The sequence below is a fragment of the Plectropomus leopardus genome, chromosome 6, assembly GCF_026936395.1.
Source record: "Plectropomus leopardus strain MGB_pleo_1.0 chromosome 6, ASM2693639v1, whole genome shotgun sequence".
In the NCBI taxonomy this organism is placed as follows: Eukaryota; Metazoa; Chordata; class Actinopteri; order Perciformes; family Serranidae; genus Plectropomus; species Plectropomus leopardus.
The window spans coordinates 39,075,354-39,087,995 of NC_142181.1; the positions used below are offsets into that span (position 1 = coordinate 39,075,354).

Sequence of the window (12,642 nt, forward strand, 5' to 3'; positions counted from 1 at the left end):
TTCCAAACCTTTTATCTGCATTTCTGTATGTGGACGAAAAACAAAACAAAACAAAAAAAAGGATGTTAATGATTGATCTTTAATTGATTTTGTGTTAAGAATTTAACCAGTTAAAATGTATTCAATGCACCTCATCTAATTTCGTTTTGTTTTTTATGAATACATTGTACTTTTACTGGAGTATTTTTCTAACACCAGTACTTTTACATGTAATTGAGTAATATTTTAGCAATGTAATAGTACTTGTACTTGAGTACTGATTTTCAGTACTCTTTCCACCACTGGTAATCATAGTCAACATACATGTAAACCTTACTACACTCCACAAACCACACTCACAAACTGCCCTGTCTAATGTCATGATAAACAAATATCAGCAGGTGTGATTTTTGAATGTGGAAATCATGTTAATTTGTTATTTTCAAGACAGGACCTACATATGGGAGAAGAATGATGAAGGGGTATCTCGCCATGAAAGGAGTGCATGCTGCAGAGACACGAATTGGATCAGTGCTCAGAACTATGCATCAGCCTTACCATGAAGCAAGGCGTCAGGCATGTTACTGTCTCAGCCTTCATATTTTACATCATCAAACTTGTGTAATCTGTGTCTAACTATGAGCTTGTGTGTGTGTGTTTTGGTGCAGTTACATAGCACAAGATTTAAAAAAAATCATGTTTTTATCGTATAAGTGCCCTAATTTATTTTTCATTTTCATTTTGACAGAGATAGTACAAATAGACATGGTTACATTTATAAAACTTTTAACTGATGCAGTATATGATTAATGGGATTTTTTTATACTGTGAAGTAGTTAAATTTTTCTCTCTTTTAGGGTGCCCGCAATCTCAACCCCGTACCATATCATGCTGAATACATGGGACACAAGATTCATATGGACCAGAATGAAAAACTGGCCATGTTTGGAGTCACCCATGTTTTAGCCCTTGATGGCTTCAGCAAAAAGGTTGTTGCTCATTCTACTATGCCAATAAAAAACAACCTTACCATCTATGAAGATGTTTTCAGGTAATAGTCTATGTATTGCTGTGTACAGTAAAGGGATATTCTGTCATTTTTTCAGTGTAGACATGAGTGTAGTCTCTTTCTGGTTTTAAAGGCTGCTTTACACTAAAAGGATGCATCTTTAGGAATTTATTAGACTACTTGTTGTATGCCTGCCTTTATTATCATTACTATTATGGTGACTTCAGCAGGTATTCTTGCATACATTTTATTATTACTATGCCTTCCAAATTTTAGAGTTAACATGATATTAAACACATTACCTTTTGCCAAGAAGGGGTTTATTTTTTTTTAATCTGGTTATTTATTTTACTTAAAACAACTGCAGAAGCAACCACACTGTAGTTATTCGAATTTTATATTCTAGTTATGTGATGAGCATTGTTTTTTTTTTTAATCAAACTTTGGGAAAATTTACAACAGTAAAAATAACAGTAAATTTACTAGCTCCTCCATAATACCCAGATAGATGGTCAGCATGCAGATTTCCTGGTAAATGTGCATATTGACTGCTGAGTCAGTAAATTTACAGATTCAGGACAGGAATTCTGCAAATGACCATTTTTCCTGAATGGACCATAACACACTTTTCATTAACACACCAGAACAAATTGAATGATATCTACTCTTTCTTGCAAATTCAGAATCATATAGTTGAACGAATCTGGCCTGAAGTCAACAACCGTGTCAACTATCCACTGAAGACAGCCTTACTGCAGTTGGAGGATCAAGAGGAACTAGACATGAATGATGGCCTTGTGAGATACTGTGTATCCAACCGATCGACTGTTCAGTTGTGCCAGATTGGTCTCACAAGACTGGTGGACTCATGGAATTCTCACCGCATTCCAGGTAAAATAAACCAGTGTTGCGAAGATTAGAATAATTACAGCAAGCACTTTGAAGTTTCAAGAACTGAACTGATTTCTTTATTTTACAGGTAAAGGTGTACCAAACAACTTGGCTGGCAGTGGCTGTCCCAAAAAAATCCCACAGGAGCTGCTGCCTCATTCAGTTGAAGCAGCAGACCTTTACAGCCAACAGCTTGGATCCTCATTGACAACACATTCTACTTTTGGAATTGATCCATTTTCAACTGAACAGGACAAACTAACAGTTGAGAATCAGTTTGCAGAGAAATATTCAGACATTTCAGTCTTGTTTTGAGAGCAGTGAACGAGGACTTCGCCCCATACAAAGAAGCAGTGCTCTATCTCATAACAACAACTCAACGCAATGTGTGAAAAGACATTTGCTGTATTTGAACTTAGTAGACCTTTACAGCTGGGATCCTCACTGACAACACATTCTACTTTTGGAGTTGATTTATTTTCAACAGAACAGGACAAACTTGAGAGTTGAAAATCAGTTTGCAGAGAAATATTCAGACATTTCAGAATTCTCTAGAGCAGTGGACAACAACATGGCTCCATACAAAGAGGCACTGCTCTCTCATAACCACAACTTTGAAGAATGTAAATTAGTAACTATAACAATTTACTGGTGGCAATGGATGTTTGGTAAAGATAAATGTTAATCTCACTAAAACAGTGAACAGTAATATGATGTCATCTAGCCCAAACATGTAAATGAACTGACATTACTAGTACAAGAACTCTGACCCAAATACAACAGAACACAACATGCCTACAGTATTTGAGTATGAAAGTGCAAAATGTTACTCCTCTTCAAAAAGGGATCTCAGAACAGAAAATGCCTCTGACAGACCATTAACTTCAAATATGTTGCTGCCTTCGGTGTTCCCTCTACATTTTGCACAATGCACAGAGGTCAACTGCCACTGTTCCACACATGTTTTGCAGCCAATAATGCTTCGGCAACACTCTGTGAAGACTGGCTCATCGATGAACTCTGAAACATAAAAAGAGAAAAACTAGTCCTTCTCTGTGTCCCCATCTGTCCTTAATGTGTTTTTAATGTACTGGATGACCGTGTTTTCTTCTTCTTTTTTACTCAACTTAAATGCTTCACGGTTCCCACACATTTTTACCAAGTCATTTTCAAAACTTTTCCATAATATTTTACCTCATTTACAAGACTTTATCTACATACGGTAGTTTTAAATAAGTAGGCTCACATAGTGATCAAAGGGTGCAATAATGAGGCTTTTAGTGTAGGAGAGGAGGATGAGGAAGAGAAGAGGAGATGACAAGAGGAGGAGAAACAATAGCCATAAACAGTGTATATTCGAAATTTTTCCTGTTAATTTCAAATCATTTCCAGGTCTGGAAAACAGTGTTTCTAATTTAAAAACCTTTCCAGGAATTTCATGACTGTGGGAACCCTGACTTTTAAAAGATTCTTTGTTATTGTATTATTACACAATGGGCTGTTACACAAAGGACTGCATCAGTACATGTAATAACTGTAGTGGATGAGACACCTTGGTTAGTGAATACAAAAATGTGTATTTGGAAATATTAAATTCTGGCACACACCAAATAAAATGGCTCCAAAATTATTTTAAATGTGGGGCAATACCATCTTTTGCATACTTACACATACAAACAACACAGCAGAACCCTTGCTTGATGGCCTGTAGCTGGGACGGAGTCAGGATGACTTTTTGAGTGGTAGCCAGACTGGTGAGCTCTCTGATTGCTGCAGTGACATCTGGTAGGCTCTGTGCTGCCAGTACAAGCTCTTCTACTTTCTCAGTGACATCTCCAGTGCCTGCAGAATCTTCATCTTTTCGGCTGTTAAAAGGAAAAAAGCATAGTAGATGTGTACTGGTTGTGATTTAGTGGTTTTGGTAGTGGTGGTGGGGTGGAAGCCTGACCTTTCTGGGAGGAGGATGAGGATGGGGAGAGGAAGCGGAGGAGGAAAAACAATAGCCAAAAACAGTGTATATTTGAAACTTTTCCAAAGCATCCTGTTAATTTTAAATCATTTCCAGGTCTGGAAAACTCTTTTTTATCATTTCATAACTTTTCCAAGAATTTCATGACCATGGGAACCCTGCATAATAGATTTCATTGTTTGGACAAATAAGAGTACTATGAATGCTTAATATTACCTTGTTCTCCTCCTTTTTTTGTCCTGCAACTCTTGGAAGTCCTGTTCTCGTACAGCAAGAATCTTTCGTGCATTTTGTTTCCAGTACTGTGACCCTTTGGAGTGGGGGTGGAAACCAGGAAAAACCATTACAACTTAAGTGGTTGGTCCAGACATGAGGAATCATGTGCCATCTAATATTCAATCACTAAAGTTAATACTTAAAAAATTAAATAAAATCAAATGTACCCACCTGTTGTTCCTTCTGACTCCAAAATTGCATTCCCTTGCGCATCAGTCAACACCACAGGGTCATGATTTCCAATGGCATCTTGTACTTTTCCGATGATCCCCTGCAGGGTAGCCTCACATTCCAAAAACCGGACCACCACCGTTCTGCTGGGACTCAACCTCCCACCAACCACCTCAGCGAGGTACACTGATCTGTGAAAATTTATAAAAATAATTGCTGACACACAGAGCATTCATAATCCTGGCAATGGCTAATGATGATGTATACCAACAATAACTAGAAAATGCGGCAATGATTTTGTTGTGTTTTAAGATGTATGGAAAATACAGTACTTTGAAAAATAGTTTGTGTCTGACATTGTTTTCCACAAAAAGAGTCAAATATATTTTATTACAATCCTTAAAATTACATTTGTTCCTTCTACCTTATTACAAATTCCACAATCTATAAATGTACCAATAATTTTTGTCTCGAAAGTTTAACTGTTGGACACAAGATGTCTTCAAGCTTCAGGTTTCCACATCACACTCGTGTAAGCTCAACAGACTTGGCTTCCAAACTACTTGTGATTTCACAAATCATGCTCTTAGGCCCCCCTTAAACTTGGATTTTCAATAAGCACAGAGAAACATTCCACTTTCAGCATAATGTGAAAACAGCCTTCTGGTGACAAACTGTATATACACATCATTCTGCACAGTGAAGCTCAAACATCCAACTGTTGGAAGAGGAGGAAAAACATTTGAGTGGAGGGGAAGGTTTATATTAGGGATACACAATAAATACCTGTTCTGAATAAATTATCAGCTAATATTGGCTTATCCAGCAATATCGGTCCATATCAGTCCATATATTGGCTATACTAATAAATGATTTGACAGATTCTCACAGCATTTAATTTGAATTTGTAGACAAAATGCTCTATAAAAGTTGTACATTTGTGAAGTTTTTGATGAACTTCACTAGAAAAACTAAGTGAAAATTTTAAGAGTTAGAACTGTTTGTTTTTGTTGCAACAATGATGTCAGATCTTTTTCAGTCATGGCTGTGAAATATTAAATCATCTATTTTTGCACACAGAATCTGAACCTTTCTGGCCCTCAGTTGTGCAGAAACTACAGGTAATATGTGCTTCTTTTAAAAAATACAAATCTGAATTTATCAGTTGTCTATATCAGCTATGAGAAGCAGGTCATTATCGATTATCAGTATCAGCTGAAAAATAAAATCCAGATTGTGCATCCCTAGTTTATATTCCTTCTTCTATCTTTAGGCTGATAAACATGAAAATTTAATCATTTCTTCCTTGGCTCAGGACAAATCTACACACAAGGTTTCATACAAATCCACAAAGAACTTTTTGAGTTATTTTGCTGACAGATCGAGACATAGCAAAAACAGAAGTAGTGGAGGTAATTAAAGTTCTGTCAAAAATTTTAAAATGTGCAAAATTCATGTAAATTAATGTAAATGGATGAAATGCAAGTAGTATGAACTATTAATATACAACAACAACTAACCGCAAGGAAGGAGACAAAGAATGGCTGATATGATCATTGTTGCGGCTACCAACATTTACCTTAGCCGCCAGAGAGTGTGAGGTTGGATCCTTGGATTCGTATTTGTGTGACGCGCTATAGTTTATTATGACACATAACGCTGAGATCCAAAACGCTTTTCCGTGCATTTATTGTGCAGAAAACATCAGGCTATCACAGCGCTACAAGGTGGATATATGGAAGAAACGGAAAGCAGCAGATTTAACTGATAAAAATGTGATGGATGAGTGAATAAAATGGCAAGAGCGGTCAACAAAAAATTATTGTCTTCAGTGGGGCAACACGAGACTTTCCCATGATGAAAGCACTGTGCATTTGGAAGTGGTCATTCTGTAGCAGCAGATAAGTGACTGTACCATAGCCTTCCTCAGAAGCATCGCAGAAATGGTGGAGTTGCGCAGTAATAACGTCTCCAAACTCCAGAGGTTTTAAACACCTGGGCAGCTCAAAATTGTCCAGCAGGTGGAACCCTTGCACCCACTTAAGCCACTTTTTGGAGACAGTCTCTGGTATCTGGTCTCATCCCAGCCAACTCCTTTTCTGCACAAATCCCTCAAAATCCTTTTTGCCGTCAAAACAAGGGGACTTAACATGCCGAGAGGGTCATAAACAGAACTGACAGTAGAAAGGATGCCTCTGCGGTTGAGTGGTCTATCCTTCCATACAATTTTGAACTTGAATGCGTCTGACTTGATACACCACTCTACACCCAGCACTCTTTCCATGGGCACAAACTTCCGGTCCAGGTCCAACTGCTTCACACTTTTAGCTCTGCGGGGCTCTGGAATGGCCTTTAGCACTTCAGGTCTGTTACTGTGCCATTTAGTCAAACAGAATCCCCCTTTAGCGCACAGAAACATGAGCTCCTGACAGAGGGTCAGTGCTTCCTCTTCTGTTGCAACAGCCACCAAACAATCATCCACATAAAAGCAGTGCTGCAGCTTGTCCACTGTCTCCTTCTTATGCTCATGACCAAAGTCCTCTGCACATTTCCTAAGGGCAAAATTGGCGCAGCTAGGGAGGATGTAGCTCCAAAAGATGTACCTTCATCCTATATTCACGTGGTTCCTGGGTCAAGTCTCCTTGTGGCCACCAGAGGAATCGCAGCAGATTGGCATCATCTGGGGGCACATGCACTTGATGAAACATGGCTTCTATATCAGCCATGATGACCACAGGGTCCCTCCTGAACCTGGTCACAACCCCAATTAGTGAGCTGGTTAGATCGGGCCCTTGCAACAGCTCTTCATTCAGAGATTGTCCTTTGTAACTGGCACCACAATCAAACACAACTCGGAGTTTTTTCTTTGTTGGGTGGTAAACACCATGGTGCGGTATATACCAGACCCTGCCATCACTTCTTTCCAGCTCTGCATCAGGAACTCTTTCAGCGTAGCCTTTGTCCAGCAGATCATTAATAAAGGTGTTATACTCCTCGTAAAACACTGGATCCCTCTGGAGCCTCCTCTTCAAATGGCTTTGACGCTGTTCCACTACTTTCCTGTTATTTGGCATGCTGATGTTTGAATTTTTCAAAGGCAGGGCGACCTGGTAGTGACCACTGATGTGTTTGGCTGACTTTGTGACCATGCCCATGAACCTCAGGTCTTCTCTGGACAGACCCACTTGTTCCTCCACAGCAGATTCTGGAAAGTCCATCTTAAATTGCTGGTGCCACAGTTCATCCAAATTTACAATGGACACACGATTCACAGTCACTGTCTGCTCACAGTAATTGGCCTCGCCACCATTTCCTGTTAGTGGTCCATTTACTGTCCAGCCCAGCGCCGTCCTTATAGCGTAGGGTCCGTTATGCTCACTGCAGATGACTTCCAACGGTTCCACGGCTCGTGGGACATTTGTTCCAATCAGCAACTCAATGCCAGCCTCAATCTGTGGTAAGGAGATGTGTTTTAAATATGGCCACCTTGTCAGATCCTTATTTGTGGGTATGTTTGCTTTATGTACCGGCATTGACAACTGAGTGTATGCCTTTGGCAACTCAATGAAACAGTCATCTTCAAGTGCTGCCACCTCCAGCTCTGGCACGATGTAACTACTGACCACCTTCTCCTGCCCCATGGTCCTGAGAAGAATGTTGGCTCTCTTTCCAGACAAATTGAGCTTCTGCTTCAGACTCTCAGTACAGAAGACTGCAGTGCTTCCCTGGTCCAAAAAAGCATACGTGAAAATGATTTTATTGCCCTTCTTCGCTTTCACTTGGACCGGCACAATAGGAAGCTTGCAGTCCATCTCACCAGCCCCTGTAAGCCCACTGGAAACCAAAGTACCGTCCACTGTAACCTGGACGCTTCTCACAGCCGGTTCTGCAGTTGCCACACTATCCTTATGGAGCACAGTCGGGTGTCTTTGGCCACACTTTGAGCAGGAAATCTTCCTTTGGCAATTTTTGCTGATGTGCCCTATACACAGGCAGCGAAAACAAGCACCATTCTCCTTCAGGAAGTCAATTTTCTCTTTGTGTGCCATTTTTTCCAACCGTGCACACACATCCAATGTGTGTCCTCCAGTGCAGCAAGGACAGATCTTTTTGGCTGATGGTTTTGTGTCTACGGCTTTGTTCACAGAGTTAGCGGTTCTCTCCACACGATTCACTGTGGTAGCGAAGCTGGTTCCCCTGATGCTGGAGCGAGGATGAGGTTTGTGTTTGATTTGTTTGGTTAATACAGCGGTATCCTGAATGTTTCCAAACACAGGGTCTGTCAAGATTTTCACTTGTTTTTCAACAAAGTTGGCAATGTCCACAAACCGTGCTCTCTTATTGTGCGTTTCCTGTAGGTCACATGCGTGGCACCTCCAGCGGTCTCTGAGTTTGTACGGCAGTTTTTTGATGATTTCCAACATGTTTGTGGGTGTGTCCTGATCATTTAAATACTGCACATCCTCCATAGCGTTGCAGCATCCACACAGAAAGAGGCTATACTCCTGTAGGGCCTTCACGTCCTCTGTTTTGATAGTGGGCCATACCAAAGCCTTCTCCATATATGCTGCTGCCACCTTCTGCTCATTACCATAATGCTCTTTCAATAGAGCCTTCGCCCTCAGATATCCTCTGTCCGACTCCATGTGCTGGCAGCTCCTCACCAGCTCCTTTGCATGCCCTTTGGTGTACTGTTCAAGGAAATAGAGTCTGTCACAGTGGTTGTGGGTGTTTCGCTCAACTCCATTTTCAAAAGCTTTAATAAATGAATGGTATTTGAGTGGATTGCCATCGAAAATGGGAATTTCCCTTTTTGGGAGGGCTGAGAGGCATTGCTGTCGCATTAAGAGTGTTGTAATTTCGTTTTGTTTTCTCATTATGTCCAGCACACTGTCATTTTGTGATGAGTCAGTTTGTGTAACATTGGTCACCTGATCTTCAGGAGCCATTAGATAACGTTGGAGCATGTAAGATGGACCTGGGAGATGTTCTTCATCAGGTAAGTGAGTGACCTCTGGCTTCACAGCTGAGAGCTGTGTGGTTTCAATTGCACAGGGTTTTGGTTTAACTGACATTGATGGGACAAATTCTGTGGCGTTGACATTAAGTTGTTGTTTTGAACGTGTCCTTCACAATATGAGTTCATCCCATCTGAAACCTTTGACCTTGATTTACTGCCATCGCTGCCTTTTAATTTTATAACACTTAGTTTTGCCATTTCCTCAGCGATTTTATTTTCCAGTAAAAGCTGTTCTCTTCTTTTGCGTAGCTTTAACGCCTCTTCATCCAATGCATGCTTTTCCTTTAATGCCTTTTGTTTTGCTACCAAAATTGCAAGGTTTGCTTCTGTTTTTAAGAAAGCAGATGAACGTGAGGCTGAGGATGAAGAGTAATGTGAGCATGATCTCTTGGTTGCATTTGAGACACTATCACAGGGCTGTAGTTCATCCTGAGGATCTTTAGTGGGAACAGGTACTGGAGGGTGAGCAACAGACAAATTTTTGCTCTTTTCATTAGGAACTTGTTCCACATGGTTCATTTCCTTTGGTTTCTCAGTGGTGTTTGTCCGAAGTGGTGATTTATTTGAATTTTCATGAGGATTTTCCTTTATCCATTTTTCCACTTGTTCCTTGAATGCATCACTGTAATCCATAATGCTAGAAAACCACTCGTTTTGTTTTTTTACCTTCATCATCAGGAAGCAGTGGCATTAACTCATTGTGCAGGTCAGTGACCCTTTTACACAGTGCCTTCAAGTTATTCACTTGTGAGGGAATTTCATTTGCATTTTCTTTTGATTTCATGTGCACTTTTATTTGCGGAATAAGTGCTTTGACTTTATTAAGGGCACTTTTGCGCTCATGTTGCAACCGTTCGATTTTATTTTCCAGAGCTTTGGCCATCAGTTTGATTTGCCTTTTTTCTTTTTCCATGTTTGGACATTAAACAACAGCGTTTATTTGACTCTTTCCTTTAGATTGTATTTTGTACGAGGCAACGCAATCACATTTCATTCAAGAGCAACGCATTCAAAATCCATCCATAGACATTGCATTTTATTCATTGACAGAGCAAATTCGATCCAAACCTTTCAATAAGCAATAGGCCTTCAGACAACATCAGCTGCCACTTATTTATTCCACAAAGTCCTGACATCACAATCCAATAAAGCACGGAGAAAGTTGCGCCACCCTCAATGCGCCAATACGACCAGCAACATCCGTTTAATACATCGTCTTCATTTGGCACAGTGCATTCCAATCGAGGTGGATTCCTTAATCCACAAACATTTACAGGTTCAGGCCTACCTGTTCCCAGGTGAATGGATGGCGTGGTGTGACACTTAGCTGTGGCTCCTTTGTTCTGGGGCTAGTCGGTGCGTGGTGACTTGGTTCTTTCTGGTGCGGCTTGATGATTTTCATTAAACGCCTGTTTTTTTTGTTGACAAAATGTTGCGGCTACCAACATTTACCTTAGCCGCCAGAGAGTGTGAGGTTGGATCCTTGGATTCATATTTGTGTGACGCGCTATAGTTTATTATGACACATAAGGCTGAGATCCAAAACGCTTTTCCGTGCATTTATTGTGCAGAAAACATCAGGCTATCACAGCGCTACAAGGTGGATATATGGAAGAAACGGAAACCAGCGGATTTAACTGATAAAAATGTGATGAATGAGTGAATAAAATGGCAAGAGGTCAACAAAAAATTATGGCTGCCAACCCTGACTCTCTCTCTCATCTGGACCACCCGGTGAGCGCGCACCTTTATGCGCACACACACACACACACACACACACACACACACACACACACACACACACACACACGCACACACACACGCCTACTCCCGTGGGAACCACCCCGAACCCACACACACTCAAACACCGTGATTCTCAGCTTCTATCTGTATGTCTCTTACAATCATATCAAGCATTAACTAGGTGTTTTCGCAATAAAATCTAACTGTATTTTATTTCCCTTCCCTTAATTTGGAAATTTGAAGTTATAAATTGTATCACTATCATTTAACAATGATTTAAGTTGAAGTTACCTGTGAAAGGTTTTAGAGACAGTGGCTCGAGGGGGGGCTGAGGCAGTCCGCTGTGGAGTTGAACTTCTAGTGGTTGCAGGCGTGCGCATAAACGAAAAATGTTGCCCTGTGCTATTTGCAGGTCCTGAGGTGTCCTCAGCCTCACCATGAACCTCATAATGAGTCCTTGGATTGAGGTCCAATGAGCTGAAAACACCAGATGCCCCAGGAAATAATGCCATGTTTGCGTCGTCAGTCATGTACAGACTACAAGATGAGACCTGTCAAGAAATTCATAAGTCAAATTATAATAAATACATTTTCATTTCTGATCCTTTCTCAATGAACATTTTTCAGTGACTAATGGGGAATCTTTTCCAAACACCAGCTTTCTACATGACGATATTATTGTATGTTATAGGGGGAGGATGAAATGACAATGAATCACGGAATTAAATTGTCTCTAATTAATTTATAATCCACAAGGTTATGTGAGGTGGTGGGAGAGCGTCATACACTTCATGGCTCTGGTCAGAGAAGAGCGTTTTCAGTGACATTTTAGATCTTTACTACATATCTGTGACTTGCTACCTATAGCAGCATTAACTAAGAACATTTAAGAATTGAGAGGGAGATCAGCTCCTCTCTGTGTGACTGTGTGAACACAACTGTTGCAGTCACCACATCAACTGTCTGTTCAATACACAGGGTAAGCTAGCTGAGTTAGCCAGTTAGCTTATCATAGTAGCTGGCTATACCTTGATAAATGTTACTTTATGTATTCTTTTTTTTTACCTGAAATATGCGACTGAGTTTATCAGCACTCATGTCTTCTTCCCTGAGACACACTCGCTTGTTGTTGCGAAACACAATGTACTGATCCATATCAGTGGGGTTTAAACAGCCGCAGCACCCTACTCTGATTGGCTCCACACCTGCTGATGACCACATCCGGTCTCAGAAAATGAAAAAAACGGACCTTTTTTCGTTTCTGTCTCTTACTGATTTTATTTTTTGTTATTCTAAATAGAAAATGAAAATCAAACCATTTTTAAAATTTCGTATATCCCTTTTGATCATGAAAAGGAAAAACGCCTTGTATTTCAATTTTAATTTTTGTATTTTAAAACGAAAATCAAATAACCACTCGTTTTTTGTTTTTTAATACCCGTTTCAGAACGGAAAATCCAATTGCCAAAATATACACGGACCAACACTCCGCGATTCGCCATCAACTCTGCCATGGATCTAGAAGCAACACCTGCTGCACAAACTATCAGCATCCGTTGCCTGCCATTGAGGACTTTGTTTAAA

The 12,642-nt window shown here is 40.3% G+C and overlaps 1 protein-coding gene and 1 pseudogene across 1 annotated transcript; one reads left to right on the forward strand and one right to left on the reverse strand.

Moving 5' to 3' along the window:
• Positions 1–453: 453 nt before the first annotated feature.
• On the forward strand, positions 454–2,271 carry LOC148189470 (uncharacterized; annotated as a pseudogene).
• A 1,235-nt stretch (positions 2,272–3,506) lies between these two features.
• Positions 3,507–12,213, reverse strand: LOC148189471 (uncharacterized). The gene is made up of 5 exons (XM_088078308.1): positions 12,124–12,213; positions 11,350–11,609; positions 4,296–4,486; positions 4,065–4,158; positions 3,507–3,744 (listed from the first exon to the last, which is right to left on the reverse strand). Exons 1-5 carry the CDS (start codon positions 12,211–12,213, stop codon positions 3,507–3,509), a joined length of 873 nt encoding a protein of 290 aa, XP_087934434.1.
• Between the last annotated feature and the right edge of the window lie 429 nt (positions 12,214–12,642).